This window comes from Oncorhynchus mykiss, chromosome 25 (assembly GCF_057628025.1).
Source record: "Oncorhynchus mykiss isolate SJ-2025 chromosome 25, ASM5762802v1, whole genome shotgun sequence".
Lineage (NCBI taxonomy): Eukaryota > Metazoa > Chordata > Actinopteri > Salmoniformes > Salmonidae > Oncorhynchus > Oncorhynchus mykiss.
Window position 1 is genome coordinate 90,112,495 of NC_143046.1, and position 17,285 is coordinate 90,129,779.

Consider the following 17,285-nt stretch of genomic DNA (forward strand, 5'->3'; position numbering starts at 1 on the left):
AAGAAGTTACAGGTCTGTGAGAGCCAGAAATCTTGCTTGTTTGTAGGTGACCAAATACTTATTTTCCACCATAATTTGCAAATAAATTCATTAAAAATCCTACAATGTGATTTTCTGGATTTCCTATGATGAAAATTACAGGCCTCGCTCATCTTTTTAAGTGGGAGAACTTGCACAATTGGTGGCTGACTAAATACGTTTTTGCCCCACTGTATGTAAGAATGCTGTTCATTGACTCTGCATTCAACACCATAGTACCCTCCAAGCTCATCAACAAGCTGGAGGCCCTGGGTCTCAACCCCGCCCTGTGAAACTGGGTCCTGGACTTTCTGATGGGCCGCCCCCAGGTGGTGAAGGTAGGAAACAACATCTCCACTTTGCTGACCCTCAACACTGGTGGCCCCACAAGGGTGCGTGCTCAGCCCTCTCCTGTACTATGTGTTCACCCGCGACTGTTTGGCCATGCACGCCTCCAACTCAATCATCAAGTTTGCAGACGACACAACAGTAGTGGGCCTGACCACCAACAACGACAAGACAGCCTACAGGGAGGAGGTGTGGTGTCAGGAAAACAACCTCTCACTCATCGTAAACAAAACAAAGGAGATGATCGGGGACTTCAGGAATCAGCAGCGTGAGCACCCCCCTATCCACATCGAAGGGACCGCAGTGGAGAAGGTGGAACGTTTTAAGTTTCTGGGTGTACACATCACAGACAAACTGAGACAGTGTGGCAACAGCACCTCTGCAACCTCAGGAAGCTGAAGAAACTTGGCTTGTCACCCAAAACCCTGACAAACTTTTACAGATGCACAATCAAGAGCATCCTGTCGGGCAGTGTCACAGCCTGGTACAGCAACTGTACCGCCCTCAACTGCCAGGCTCTCCAGAGGGCGGTGCGGTCTGCACAACGCATCACCGGGGGCAAACTACCTGCCCTCCATGACGCATACAGCACCTGATGTCACAGGAAGGCCAAAAAGATCATCAAGGACAACAACCACCCGAGCCACTGCCTGTTCATCCCGCTACCATCCAGAAGGCGAGGTCAGTACAGGTGCAAAACTCAGACCGAGAGATTGAAAAACAGCTTCTTTCTCAAGGCCATCAGACTGCTAAACAGCCGTCACTAACTCAGAGAGGTTGCTGCCTACATTGAGACCCAATCACTGGACACTAATAAATGGATCACTAGTCACTTTAAACAATGCCACTTTAAATAATGCCACTTCAAATAATGTTTACATATCGTACATTACTCATATCACATGTATATACTGTATTTTATACCGTAAATTGCACCTTGCCTATGCCGCTTGGCCATCGCTCATCCATATATTTATATGTACATATTCTTATTCCATCTCTTTAGATTTGTGTGTATTAGGTAGTTGTTGGGGAATTGTTAGATTACTTGTTGGTTATTACTGCACTGTCGGAACTAGAAGCACAAGCATTTTGCTACACTCGCATTAACATCTGCTAACCATGTGTATGTGACCAATAACATATGATTTGATTTGACCTTGTAAAACATAGGACAGCCTAGAGTGGACAGAGAAACACAGGGGTAGCCTAGAGTGGACAGAGAGACACAGGGGTAGCCTAGAGTAGACAGAGAGACACAGGGGTAGCCTAGAGTCGACAGAGAAACACAGGGGTAGCCTAGAGAGGACAGAGAGAGAAACACAGGGGTAGCCTAGAGTGGACAGAGAGAGAAACACAGGGGTAGCCTAGAGAGGACAGAGAAACACAGGGGTAGCCTAGAGTGGACAGAGAGACACAGGGGTAGCCTAGAGTGGACAGAGAGACACAGGGGTAGCCTAGAGTGGACAGAGAGACACAGGGGTAGCCTAGAGAGGACAGAGAAACAGAGGGGTAGCTTAGAGAGGACAGAGAGAGAAACACAGGGGTAGCCTAGAGAGGACAGAGAGACACAGGGGTAGCCTAGAGTGGACAGAGAGACACAGAGGTAGCCTAGAGTGGACAGAGAGACACAGGGGTAGCCTAGAGTGGACAGAGAAACAGGAAAGAAAGAAATAACAACAAAGAACAACATCACTCTCTTACCTCTGGCTGACACATCTCCTGGTTCTCATGGTAACCCCACTCCCACAGCTCCGACTACATTCTCCATAGGGACTCCATTCCTCCCAGTAGTCCCCATTGGGCAGCTGGACATACACAACAACACATTATGGTCTCTGTCCCAAATGGCACCCTATTCCCTATTGTGTGCACTACAACCAGGGCCTATACAGGGCTTTATAGGAACACGATACTTTGGACCAGGGCCCACAGGGCTTTATAGGAACACAATACTTTAGACCAGGGCCCACAGGGCTTTATAGGAACATGATACTTTAGACCAGGGCCCACAGGGCTTTATAGGAACAAGATACTTTAGACCAGGGACAACAGGGCTTTATAGGAACACGATACTTTAGACCAGGGCCCACAGGGCTTTATAGGAACATGATACTTTAGACCAGGACCCACAGGGCTTTATAGGAACAATATACTTTAGACCAGGGACAACAGGGCTTTATAGGAACAAGATACTTTAGACCGGGGCCCACAGGGCTTTATAGGAACACGATACTTTAGACTAGGGACAACAGGGCTTTATAGGAACACTATACTTTAGACCAGGGACAAGAGGGCTTTATAGGAACACGATACTTTAGACCAGGACCCACAGGGCTTTATAGGAACAAGATACTTTAGACCAGGGACAACAGGGCTTTATAGGAACAAGATACTTTAGACCGGGGCCCACAGGGCTTTATAGGAACAAGATACTTTAGACCAGGGACAACAGGGCTTTATAGGAACACTATACTTTAGACCAGGGACAAGAGGGCTTTATAGGAACACGATACTTTAGACCAGGGACAACAGGGCTTTATAGGAACACGATACTTTAGACCAGGGACAACAGGGCTTTATAGGAACACAATACTTTAGACCAGGGCCCACAGGGCTTTATAGGAACACGATACTTTAGACCAGGGACAACAGGGCTTTATAGGAACAATATACTTTAGACCAGGGCCCACAGGGCTTTATAGGAACACGATACTTTAGACCAGGGCCTACACTACTATCCTGTCATCTACCTCACCACTATCCTGTCATCTACCTCACTACTATCCTGTCATCTACCTCACAACTATCCTGTCATCTACCTCACTACTATCCTGTCATCTACCTCACCACTATCCTGTCATCTACCTCACCACTATCCTGTCATCTACCTCACCACTATCCTGTCATCTACCTCACCACTATCCTGTCATCTAGCTCACCACTATCCTGTCATCTACCTCACCACTAACCTGTCATCTACCTCACTACTATCCTGTCATCTACCTCACCACTATCCTGTCATCTAGCTCACCACTATCCTGTCATCTACCTCACCACTATCCTGTCATCTACATCACCACTATCCTGTCATCTACCTCACCACTATCCTGTCACCACTATCCAGTCATCTAGCTCATCACTATCCTGTCATCTACCTCACCACCATCCTGTCATCTACCTCACCACTATCCGGTCATCTACCTCACTACTATCCTGTTACCACTATCCTGTAATCTACCTCACCACTATCCTGTCATCTACCTCACCACTATCCTGTCATCTACCTCACCACTATCCTGTCACCACTATCCAGTCATCTACCTCATCACTATCCAGTCATCTACCTCACCACTATCCTGTCATCTACCTCACCACTATCCTGTCACCACTATCCAGTCATCTACCTCATCACTATCCAGTCATCTACCTCATCACTATCCTGTCATCTACCTCATCACTATCCTGTCATCTACCTCACCACTATCCGGTCATCTACCTCACGACTATCCTGTCATCAACCTCACCAATATCCTGTCACCACTATCCTGTCATATAGCTCACCACCATCCTGTCATCTACCTCACCACCATCCTGTCACCTACCTCACTACTATCCTGTCACCACTATCCTAACATCTACCTCATGACTATCCTGTCATCTACCTAACTACTATCCTGTCATCCACCTCACTACAATCCTGTCACCACTATCCTGTCATCTAGCTCACCACTATCCTGTCATCTACCAGTGTATTTATCCCTGTGTTTCCTGTCTCTCTGTGCCAGTGTATTCATCCCTGTGTTTCCTGTCTCTCCGTGCCAGTGTATTTATCCCTGTGTTTCCTGTCTCTCCGTGCCAGTGTATTTATCCCTGTGTTTCCTGTCTCTCTGTACCAGTGTATTTATCCCTGTGTTTCCTGTCTCTCTGTACCAGTGCATTTATCCCTGTGTTTCCTGTCTCTCTGTACCAGTGCATTTATCCCTGTGTTTCCTGTCTCTCTGTGCCAGTGTATTTATCCCTGTGTTTCCTGTCTCTCTGTACCAGTGTATTTATCCCTGTATTTCCTGTCTCTCTGTTCCAGTGTATTTATCCCTGTGTTTCCTGTCTCTCTGTTCCAGTGTATTTATCCTTGTGTTTCCTGTCTCTCTGTACCAGTGTATTTATCCCTGTGTTTCCTGTCTCTCTCTACCAGTGTATTTATCCCTGTGTTTCCTGTCTCTCTGTACCAGTGTATTTATCCCTGTGTTTCCTGTCTCTCTGTTCCAGTGTATTTATCCCTGTGTTTCCTGTCTCTCTGTACCAGTGTATTTATCCCTGTGTTTCCTGTCTCTCTGTACCAGTGTATTTATCCCTGTGTTTCCTATCTCTCTGTGCCAGTGTATTTATCCCTGTGTTTCCTGTCTCTCTGTACCAGTGTATTTATCCCTGTGTTTCCTGTCTCTCTGTGCCAGTGTATTTATCCCTGTCTCTCTGTACCAGTGTATTTATCCCTGTGTTTCCTGTCTCTCTGTACCAGTGTATTTATCCCTGTGTTTCCTGTCTCTCTGTACCAGTGTATTTATCCCTGTGTTTCCTGTCTCTCTGTGCCAGTGTATTTATCCCTGTCTCTCTGTACCAGTGTATTTATCCCTGTGTTTCCTGTCTCTCTGTACCAGTGTATTTATCCCTGTGTTTCCTGTCTCTCTGTGCCAGTGTATTTATCCCTGTGTTTCCTGTCTCTGTGCCAGTTTGTCTTGTATGTTTAGTCAAGTCAACCAGCGTGTTTTCCCCGTTCTCCTTTTTCTAGTCCTCTCGGTTTTGACCCTACCTTCTGAAGGCACTGGATCAATCCAAAGGACAGGGGGTGCTGTATGTGACCTCTGTATGATCATATATAACACCTAACAGTAACTAGTTTAGATGTGACCCCTGTATGATCGTATATAACACCTTACTGTAACATATAGGTTAGATGTGACCCCTGTATGATCGTATATAACACCTTACTGTAACATATAGGTTAGATGTGACCCCTGTATGATCGTATATAACACCTTACTGTAACATATAGGTTAGATGTGACCCCTGTACCTGACTATATGTATTCACAGAATATAATAACAATATTATACAATACTATTCAGATGAACATTACGTCTGCTTACCAGGAGAGCTGGAGCCAGGAACAGCTGCAGAGCAGACAGATACCACAGCATCTTCATCTTTCACTGATGGAGATGAAAGGACAACACGTTAGTCGTATAAAGTTATACTGTCGTTATTCTAATGACCTGTAGACCGTCTAGTCTGAAGACCTTCTAGTCTGTAGACCTTCTGGTCAGTAGACCTTCTGGTCAGTAGACCTTCTTTCTACTCAGTAGACCTTCTAGTCTGTAGACATTCTAGTGTGTAGACCTAGTCTGTAGACGTTCTAGTCTGTAGACCATCTAGTCTGTAGACCATCTAGTGTGTAGACCTTCTAGTCTGTAGACCTTCTACTCAGTAGACCTTCTACTCAGTAGACCTTCTAGTCTGTAGACCTTCTAGTCTGTAGACCATCTAGTGTGTAGACCTTCTAGTCTGTAGACCTACTACTCAGTAGACCTACTACTCAGTAGACCATCTAGTCTGTAGACCTTCTAGTCTGTAGACCTTCTAGTCTGTAGACCTTCTACTCAGTAGATCTTCTAGTCTGTAGATCTTCTAGTCTGTAGACCTTCTACTCAGTAGACCTTCTAGTCTGTAGACTTTCTAGTCTGTAGACCTTCTAGTCAGTAGACCTTCTAGTCAGTAGACCTTCTAGTCTGTAGACCTTCTAGTCTGTAGACGTTCTAGTCTGTAGACCTTCTAGTCAGTAGACCTTCTAGTCAGTAGACCTTCTAGTCTGTAGACCTTCTAGTCTGTAGACCTTCTAGTCTGTAGACCTTCTAGTCTGTAGACCATCTAGTGTGTAGACCTTCTAGTCTGTAGACCTACTACTCAGTAGACCTACTACTCAGTAGACCTTCTAGTCTGTAGACCTTCTAGTATGTAGACCTTCTAGTCAGTAGACCTTCTACTCAGTAGATCTTCTAGTCTGTAGATCTTCTAGTCTGTAGACCTTCTACTCAGTAGACCTTCTAGTCTGTAGACTTTCTAGTCTGTAGACCTTCTAGTCAGTAGACCTTCTAGTCAGTAGACCTTCTAGTCTGTAGACCTTCTAGTCTGTAGACCTTCTAGTCTGTAGACCTTCTAGTCAGTAGACCTTCTAGTCAGTAGACCTTCTAGTCTGTAGACCTTCTAGTCTGTAGACCATCTAGTCTGTAGACCTTCTAGTCTGTAGACCTTCTAGTCTGTAGACCATCTAGTCTGTAGACCTTACCGTGAAACGCTTATTTACAAGCCCTTAACCAGCAGTTCAAGAAGAGTTCAAATATTTACCAAATAAACTAAAGTAAAAAATAATAAAAAGTAACACAATAATGAGGTTATATACAGGGTATTACGGTACAGAGTCAATGTGGAGGTTATATACAGGGTATTACGGTACAGAGTCAATGTGGAGACTATATACAGGGTATTACGGTACAGAGTCAATGTGGAGGCTATATACAGGGTATTACGGTACAGAGTCAATGTGGAGGTTATATACAGGGTATTACGGTACAGAGTCAATGTGGAGGTTATATACAGGGTATTACGGTACAGAGTCAATGTGGAGGCTATATACAGGGGGTACCAGTACAGAGTCAATGTGGAGGTTATATACAGGGGGTACCAGTACAGAGTCAATGTGGAGGCTATATACAGGGGGTACCGGTACAGAGTCAATGTGGAGGCTATATACAGGGTATTACGGTACAGAGTCAATGTGGAGGCTTTATACAGGGGGTACCGGTACAGAGTCAATGTGGAGGCTATATACAGGGGGTACCGGTACAGAGTCAATGTGGAGGCTATATACAGGGGGTACCGGTACAGAGTCAATGTGGAGGCTATATACAGGGGGTACCATTACAGAGTCAATGTGGAGGCTATATACAGGGGGTACCGGTACAGAGTCAATGTGGAGGCTATATACAGGGGGTACCATTACAGAGTCAATGTGGAGGCTATATACAGGGTATTACGGTACAGAGTCAATGTGGAGGCTATATACAGGGGGTACCAGTACAGAGTCAATGTGGAGGCTATATACAGGTGGTACCAGTACAGAGTCAATGTGGAGGCTATATACAGGTGGTACCAGTACAGAGTCAATGTGGAGACTATATACAGGGGGTACCATTACAGAGTCAATGTGGAGGCTATATACAGGGGGTACCGAAACAGAGTCAATGTGGAGGCTATATACAGGGGGTACCGGTACAGAGTCAATGTGGAGGCTATATACAGGGTATTACGGTACAGAGTCAATGTGGAGGTTATATACAGGGGGTACCGGTACAGAGTCAATGTGGAGGCTATATACAGGGTATTACGGTACAGAGTCAATGTGGAGGTTATATACAGGGTATTACGGTACAGAGTCAATGTGGAGGCTATATACAGGGGGTACCAGTACAGAGTCAATGTGGAGGTTATATACAGGGGGTACCAGTACAGAGTCAATGTGGAGGCTATATACAGGGGGTACCGGTACAGAGTCAATGTGGAGGCTATATACAGGGTATTACGGTACAGAGTCAATGTGGAGGCTTTATACAGGGGGTACCGGTACAGAGTCAATGTGGAGGCTATATACAGGGGGTACCGGTACAGAGTCAATGTGGAGGCTATATACAGGGGGTACCGGTACAGAGTCAATGTGGAGGCTATATACAGGGGGTACCATTACAGAGTCAATGTGGAGGCTATATACAGGGGGTACCGGTACAGAGTCAATGTGGAGGCTATATACAGGGTATTACGGTACAGAGTCAATGTGGAGGCTTTATACAGGGGGTACCGGTACAGAGTCAATGTGGAGGCTATATACAGGGGGTACCGGTACAGAGTCAATGTGGAGGCTATATACAGGGGGTACCGGTACAGAGTCAATGTGGAGGCTATATACAGGGGGTACCATTACAGAGTCAATGTGGAGGCTATATACAGGGGGTACCGGTACAGAGTCAATGTGGAGGCTATATACAGGGGGTACCATTACAGAGTCAATGTGGAGGCTATATACAGGGTATTACGGTACAGAGTCAATGTGGAGGCTATATACAGGGGGTACCAGTACAGAGTCAATGTGGAGGCTATATACAGGTGGTACCAGTACAGAGTCAATGTGGAGGCTATATACAGGTGGTACCAGTACAGAGTCAATGTGGAGACTATATACAGGGGGTACCATTACAGAGTCAATGTGGAGGCTATATACAGGGGGTACCGATACAGAGTCAATGTGGAGGCTATATACAGGGGGTACCGGTACAGAGTCAATGTGGAGGCTATATACAGGGTATTACGGTACAGAGTCAATGTGGAGGTTATATACAGGGGGTACCGGTACAGAGTCAATGTGGAGGCTATATACAGGGTATTACGGTACAGAGTCAATGTGGAGGCTATATACAGGGTATTACGGTACAGAGTCAATGTGGAGGCTATATACAGGTAGTACCGGTACAGAGTCAGTGTGGAGGCTATATACAGGGGGTACCTGTACAGAGTCAATGTGGAGGCTATATACAGGGGGTACCAGTACAGAGTCAATGTGGAGGCTATATACAGGGGGTACCGGTACAGAGTCAATGTGGAGGTTATATACAGGGGGTACCAGTACAGAGTCAATGTGGAGGCTATATACAGGGGGTACCAGTACAGAGTCAATGTGGAGGCTATATACAGCGGGTACCGGTACAGAGTCAATGTGGAGGCTATATACAGAGGGTACCAGTACAGAGTCAGTGTGGAGGCTATATACAGGGGGTACCAGTACAGAGTCAGTGTGGAGGCTATATACAGGGGGTACCGGTACAGAGTCAATGTGGAGGCTATATACAGGGGGTACCGGTACAGAGTCAGTGTGGAGGCTATATACAGGGGGTACCGGTACAGAGTCAGTGTGGAGGCTATATACAGGGGGTACCGGTACAGAGTCAGTGTGGAGGCTATATACAGGGGGTACCGGTACAGAGTCAGTGTGGAAGCTATATACAGGGGATACCGGAACAGAGTCAATGTGGAGGCTATATATAGGGGGTACCGGTACAGAGTCAATGTGGAGGCTATATACAGGGTGTTACGGTACAGAGTCAGTGTGGAGGTACCGGTACAGAGTCAATGTGGAGGCTATATATAGGGGGTACCGGTACAGAGTCAATCTGGAGGCTATATACAGGGGGAACCGGTACCAAGTCAATGTGGAGGCTATATACAGGGGGAACCGGTACCGAGTCAGTGTGCGGGGTTACAGGTTAGAGGTCATTTGTACATGTAGGTAGGGGTGAGGTGACTATGCATTGATAGTAAACAGCGAGTAGCAGCAGTGTCGTAGTCCGGTGGCCATTTGATTAATTGTTCAGCAGTCTTATGGCTTGGGGGTAGAAGCTGTTAAGGAGCCTTTTTGTCCTAGACATGGCGCCCGGTACCGCTTTCCGTGCGGTAGCAGAGAAGTTAATGACTTCGGTGACGGGAGTCTCTGACAATTTTATGGGCTTTCCTCTGATACCGCCTATTATATAGGTCCTGGATTGCAGGAAGCTTGGCCCCACTGATGTACTGGGTCGTACGCACTACCCTCTGTAGTGACTTACGATCAGAGGCCGAGCAGTTGCCATACCAGGCGGTGATGCAACCGGTCAGGATGCTCTCGATGGTGCAGCTGTAGAACTTTGAGGATCTGGGGACCCATGCCAAATCTTTTCAGTCTCCTGAGGGGGAATAGGTTTTGTCGTGCCTTCTTCACGACTGTCTTCGTGTTAATGGGGGCCTGTTCGGCCCTCCTATTCCTGTAGTCCACGATCAGCTCCTTTGTCTTGCTCACATTGAGGGAGAGGTTGTTGTCCTGGCACCACACTGCCAGGTCTCTGACCTCCTCCCTATAGGCTGTCTCATCACTGTTGGGGATCAGGTCTAACACTGTTGTGTCGTCAGCAAATGTAATGATGGTGTTGGAGTCGTGTTTGGCCACGCAGTCATGGGTGAACAGGGAGTACAGGAGGGGACTAAGTACACACCCCTGAGGGGCCCCAGTGTTGAGGATCAGCGTGGCTGATGTGTTGTTGCCTACCCTCACCACCTGGGGGCGGCCCGTCAGGAAGTCCAGGATCCATTTCCAGATGGAGGTTTTTAGTCCCAGGGAATTTAGCTAAGTGATGAGCTTTGAGGGCACTATGGTGTTGAATGCTGAGCTATAGCCAATGAACAGCATTCTTAAATAGTAGGTGTTCTTTTTGTCCAAATGGGAAAGGGCAGTGTGGAGTGCAATTGAGATTACGTCATCTGTGGATCTGTTGGGGCGGTATGCGAATTAGAGTGAGTCTAGGGTATCCGGGAGGATGCTGTTGATGTGAGCCATGACCAGTCTTTCAAAGCACTTCATAGCTATCAACGTGAGTGCTCATTTAAGCAGGTTTCCTTGGGCACAGGGACTATGGTGGTCTGCTTGAAACATGTAGGTATTATAGACTCAATCAGGGAGAGACTGAAAATGTCAGTGAAGACACTTGCTAGTGTATCAGCGCATGCTTTGAGTACACGTCCTGGTAATCCGTCTGGCCCGCGGCTTTTTGAATGTTGACCTGTTTAAAGGTCTTGCTCACATTGGCTACAGAGAGTGTTTATCACCAGAACAGCTGGTGCTCTCGTGCATGCTTCAGTGTTGCTTGCCTCGAAGCGAGCATAAAAGGCATTTAGCTCGTCTGGTAGGCTCGCATCATGTTTTCCCTTTGTAGTCCGTAATAATTGTCAAGCCCTGCCACATCCGACAAGTGTCACAGCCGCTTATAGTCTGTTACAGTCTGTAGACCGTATACCCTGTATCCATATTTTTTGTTTTTGTTTTTCACAATGTTAGCAGTGATGCTAAACGGAGCAGTGTGGGAGCTACAGTTCTGGCATTTACGTTGGAAGTTTTGGTCGGCTATGGCCAGCCAGCTAGCCAACCAACCAACCAACCTCCAACCAACGAATCAACCAGCCAATCAACCAGCTAGCCAACCAACCAACCAACCAACCTCCAACCAACCAAAGAATCAACCAGCCAATCAACCAGCCAATCAACCAGCCAACCAACCTCCAACCAACGAATCAACCAACCAACCAACCTACATACCTCCCAGCCAGCCAACCAACCAACGAATCAACCAGCCAATCAACCAGCCAACCAACCAACCAACGAATCAACCAGCCAATCAACCAGCCAGCCAACCAACCAACGAACCAACCTCCAACCAACCAACGAATCAACCAGACAATCAACCAGCCAACCAACCAACCAACCAGCGAATCAACCAGCCAATCAACCAGCCAACCAACCAGCCAACCAACCTTCAACCAACTTCCAACCAACAAATCAACCAGCCAACCAACCAACCAACCAACAAACCTACAACCAACTTCCAACCAACGAATCAACCAGCCAACCAACCTTCAACCAACCAACGAATCAATCAACCAGCCAACCTACCTAACAACCAGCCAGCCAACCTACCTAACAACCAGCCAGCCAACCTACCTAACAACCAGCCAGACAACCTACCTAACAACCAGCCAGACAACCTACCTAACAACCAGCCAGCCAACCTACCTAACAACCAGCCAACCTACCTAACAACCAGCCAACCTACCTAACAACCAGCCAGCCAACCTACCTAACCTCCAACCAGCTAGCCAATCTCAAGAGAGAAGGCACCACCAGCCCATCTATATCTGTAATGACTGAGAGAGAGTTTGTGTTGGGAAACCAAACCATTTCAGGGCATCACTTTGGACTTTCCCTTTCTGTAAATAAACAGAATAGTCAGCATTGGAACCAGAACCATCTGTACAGCAGAAGAGTGCACAGCAACCTGGCCTTTCTCGCTCTCTCTAGACTTTATTGAGATGAAATATTGTCGCTACGCTGTAATGTTCTGTGTGGTGATCAGCTGGACAGCCTGTTGTTTGTTTTCCTTGGCTGCTATGTTATCAGGGAAGCAGGAAATATGGCATATCCTGCTGGACCCAGTAGACACTCTCACCCCCTGAGCCTAGCCTGACTGACCCAGTAGACTATCTCTACCCCCTGAGGCTAGCCTGACTGACCCAGTGGACCCTCTCTACCCCCTGAGACTAGCCTGACTGACCCAGTAGACCCTCTCTACCCCCTGAGCCTAGCCTGACTGACCCAGTAGACCCTCTCTACCCCCTGAGGCTAGCCTGATGGACCCAATAGACACTCTCACCCCCTGAGGCTAGCCTGACTGACCCAGTAGACCCTCTCTACCCCCTGAGCCTAGCCTGACTGACCCAGTAGACCCTCTCTACCCCCTGAGGCTAGCCTGACTGACCCAGTAGACCCTCTCTACCCCCTGTGCCTAGCCTGCTGGACCCAGTAGACACTCTCACCCCCTGAGCCTAGCCTGACTGACCCAGTAGACCCTCTCTACCCCCTGAGGCTAGCCTGATGGACCCAATAGACCTTCTCTACCCCCTGAGGCTAGCCTGACTGACCCAGTAGACCCCCTCTACCCCCTGAGCCTAGCCTGACTGACCCAGTAGACCCTCTCTACCCCCTGAGGCTAGCCTAGCCTGCAGGACCCAGTAGACCCTCTAAACCCCCTGAGGCTAGCCTAGCCTGCTGGACCCAGTAGACCCTCTCTACCCCCTGAGGCTAGCCTAGCCAGCCTAGTATTCTGGAGCTACGTGCCTAGTATACTGGAGCTACCAGCCTATTATACTGGAGCTACCTGCCTAGTATACTGGAGCTACCAGCCTAGTATACTGGAGCTACCAGCCTAGTATACTGGAGCTACCAGCCTAGTATTCTGGAGCTACTAGCCTAGTATACTGGAGCTACCTGCCTAGTATACTGGAGCTACCTGCCTAGTATACTGGAGCTACCAGCCTAGTATACTGGAGCTACCTGCCTAGTATACTGGAGCTACCAGCCTAGTATACTGGAGCTACCAGCCTAGTATACTGGAGCTACCAGCCTAGTATACTGGAGCTACCAGCCTAGTATACTGGAGCTACCTGCCTAGTATACTGGAGCTACCAGCCTAGTATACTGGAGCTACCAGCCTAGTATACTGGAGCTACCAGCCTAGTATACTGGAGCTACCAGCCTAGTATACTGGAGCTACCAGCCTAGTATTCTGGAGCTATTAGCCTCGTATACTGGAGCTACCTGCCTAGTATACTGGAGCTACCAGCCTAGTATACTGGAGCTTACCCAGAGGGCTACAGGTCCTAGCCTGGTCCAAGACCTGTTTGTGCTGACTTTCCAACTCCTATTGTCATTGGCCACCAAACATAACATAACGCGTAGCCTACCGGACGCCAACACACTCTACAAACACATTTAGCCCAGGTCAGGCCGCTGGATGGTTGGTGGGTGGACACTCCATGTGATTGGGCTAGAGGGGTAGAGTGGAGCAGAGCGGGAGGCTGGGGGGGGCAGAACGGGGAGGATGGGGGAGGGGCAGAGCGGGGAGGCTGGGGGGGGCAGACTGGGGAGGCTGGGGGGGGCAGAGCGGAGAGGCTGTGGGGGGCAGAGCGGGAGGCTGGGGGGCAGAACCATCTTCTTAGCTTTGCTTTTCCTCAGGGTGCTTTTTCGTTTTTCAGTTAGTCATTCTTGTGTTTTCATCTTATGTTTGTTGTGTAGTCACGCCTGCCCCCGCTCCCCCTATCTGGCGCTCGACGGTCCATCATTACACACACACACACCTGTCACCAAGGTTACGCGCATCAGCGATTCACGGGACTCACCTGGACTATTTTACTTCATTGATTGCATCCCCTCTATCTGTCACTTCCTCAGTTTCTTCCCCGTGTCTGCATTAATGTCGTTATGTTTCCCCTGTCCAGACGCTGTCCTTGTTCTGTTTTACTTCCAATATGTATTCAAATGTTCACTCCCTGTACTTGCCTCTCGTTTACCAGCGTCTGTCCTTACAGTAGTAAATATTTCAGCATTTATTTGTATCGTTTTTTCTCGGTTTTTTTTCCTGTAAAGCACATTGCGTTGCATTCCATGTCTGAAATGAGCTGTCTAAATAAAGCTTGATTTGATTTGATGCTGCCAAGACGTCTGGGAGGCAGTGAGGGGCCGAGTCAGGGGCAACATAGCGGACACTGCTCGGGACTGATCTGACTACCCATAATTGCACTCACTTGAAGCTTGTTATTGGTGTCAGCGTCTCTATGAACCTATTGTGCTCAACCTGTTAGGGCAAGGATTCAACTCTCACTAACGCTTCGAACACTCCCGACAGCATCATTGCGTAAAATAGCACGCAGCATCATCTGGATATGTGTGCAACAACAGTTCAACATTCACCTCCTGCTACCATTTCTGTCAAGCCGTTTACGCATACTGTCGATAAATCCAAAGTATGCGCCACACCGAACGCACTGCAACCTGCCTCCGCAACGCAATGCTGCAAGGCAAACGCAGCTTCATGTGAAATGAATGTAATTCTGGTGTACTACAATGCAACAACACTGTCGGTTGTGATCGAAGCGTAACACCATCAATGGACTGAGCTGCACGAACTCTGTACTCTCAGACCAGACCCATTCCTTGCCCGCAGTAGCAAAGACACATAGATGTAAAAACACACTTCACACACACACACACACACACGTGCGCGCGCGCGTCGAATACACACATGCACGCGCACGCATACATACTGTACACACACTGAAGGAATGGTCCATCAAAAAAGTAATGCATATTGTGAATACCTTATTTAATCAGTGTTGTGATAACAGGATAAAGCAAGTACAGTTAAGTGTTTTTTTGTGTGTACATCCTGAACACTAAGTATTACATAGAATAATATAGAAAACAGGGAATTTTCTTTGGAGTGAAAAAAAAAGTGATGCTGTCCACACTGCCAGTCTGTGCATGCTGCTGTTATTAAGAGTCCTGCAGCAGGGTGGAGATAGCCAAAACCCTGTGGGGGAAACTATTTGCTAGAAAAAAAAACTATAGGTAGCCTCGGTTTATCATCGGTGAGTTCTGCTAACGTTAGTTCATTTGTAAACTCGGAAATAAATAGCCCAGTAGTAGGTTACAAATGTGAAAAACAACTCTTGGAAAAGTCTTGGTTTTCCAGAAACTACCCAATAATTGTTTCTTACAATATGCCTCAAAATCGTAATAAAAGTTTGGTCGAATTTACCTGTTGAGCGTTTCTGCGTCCCTTGAACTGTCCAAAAACACCTTGTGTATTTTCGCTGCGCTGGTGTTGTGGTGCCTCCGGTGTACAGGGGAGGGTTTTAGTTCTGGAGTATAGAGCCCTGTCTATGTCGTTGTAAGACAACCCCTGTTCTGAACAGGTTCTCTAGCTACTAGACACTTCTACTTTCTCTTTTTAATAACAGTATATTGAAACCAGGAGAAACAGTCGAGTCCATAGCCACTGGAAGTAGTTTGTGGGTGCTGCAAATTGTTTTCTTCAAAGAGGAGAGTTACCCGCGCTACAGACGCCTATTTTTAAAGGCTCAGTCCACTACTTTTGTGGGGGAGGAAACGTTTTTCTTTTCGTTCGTGGGGGGTGGGGTGCTGCAGTACCCTTACTTCCAGCAACTATGGTCCAGTCGGTGTTAAAAAACCTCCTCTGTCAGCGTCACTCAGGCTAACCGCATCTTGCCTTATCTTCGTGGTGGTGGTTACTATGTGCAGAACTCAAATCGAGACTTTATTTTTGAGGCTATAATTTCAGATTGTAAAAAAGAACTGTTAATGAAAGTTTGAAGATTTAAATACCCTTCTTCTCAGAATGAATATTCAGGATTAACTTTTAATTTGTTATTTTCGTTTTTACATGCCAGTGGTTATAGCATTACAATGAGTCTAGCATGGGGCGGCAGGGTAGCCTAGTGGTTAGAGCGTTGGACTAGTCACCAAAAAAAAATGTTGGATGGAAACCCCGAGCTGACAAAATAAAATAATATGTTATTCTGCCCCTGAACAAGGCAGTTAACCCACTGTTCCCCAGTAGGCTGTCATTATAAATAAGAATTTGTTATTAACTGACTTGCCTAGTTAAATAAATAAAAATATATAAATAGCAGTGTCAGGTTATGTGTCATATCACCCTTATTACCAGGGTGTTACAATTACTAATATACATTTGTGTTTGTGCTGTCTTGCCCAATGTCAACTCCTACGGGCGTTATGTTTGGTGGCCATTGACAAATAGGAGTTGGAAAGACAGCACAAACAGGTCTTGGACCAGGCTAGGAGGCTACCTGTAGCCCTGTGGGTAAGCTCCAGTATACTAGGCAGGTAGCTCCAGTATACTAGGCAGGTAGCTCCAGTATACTCAGCAGGTAGCTCCAGTATACTAGGCAGGTAGCTCCAGTATACTAGGCAGGTAGCTCCAGTATACTCAGCAGGTAGCTCCAGTATACTAGGCAGGTAGCTCCAGTATACTAGGCTGGTAGCTCCAGTATACTAGGCTAGTAGCTCCAGTATACTAGGCAGGTAGCTCCAGTATACTAGGCAGGTAGCTCCAGTATACTAGGCAGGTAGCTCCAGTATACTCGGGAGGTAGCTCCAGTATACTAGGCGGGTAAGCTCCAGTATACTAGGCAGGTAGCTCCAGTATACTAGGCAGGTAGCTCCAGTATACTAGGCAGGTAGCTCCAGTATACTAGGCAGGTAGCTCCAGTATACTAGGCACGTAGCTCCAGTATACTAGGCAGGTAGCTCCAGTATACTAGGCTGGTAGCTCCAGTATACTAGGCAGGTAGCTCCAGTATACTAGGCAGGTAGCTCCAGTATACTAGGCAGGTAGCTCCATTATACTAGGCAG

General features: G+C 47.2%; 1 protein-coding gene across 2 annotated transcripts in view; it reads right to left on the reverse strand.

The window, feature by feature from the left end:
* LOC110505942 (papilin) overlaps positions 1-16,373 on the reverse strand; it is a 71,977-nt gene extending 55,604 nt beyond the window's left edge. Inside the window, exons 1-3 of one of the 2 annotated variants that reach the window (XM_036962902.2) lie at positions 15,648-16,373; positions 5,514-5,576; positions 2,071-2,174 (exon numbers count right to left, since the gene is read on the reverse strand). In XM_036962902.2, coding sequence (XP_036818797.2) covers positions 2,071-2,174; positions 5,514-5,570 — 161 coding nt within the window. In that variant the 5' untranslated portion in view covers positions 5,571-5,576; positions 15,648-16,373. The remainder of the gene's footprint in view (positions 1-2,070; positions 2,175-5,513; positions 5,577-15,647) is intronic. The other variant, XM_036962903.2, reaches the window with a different exon arrangement.
* Positions 16,374-17,285: the final 912 nt, after the last annotated feature.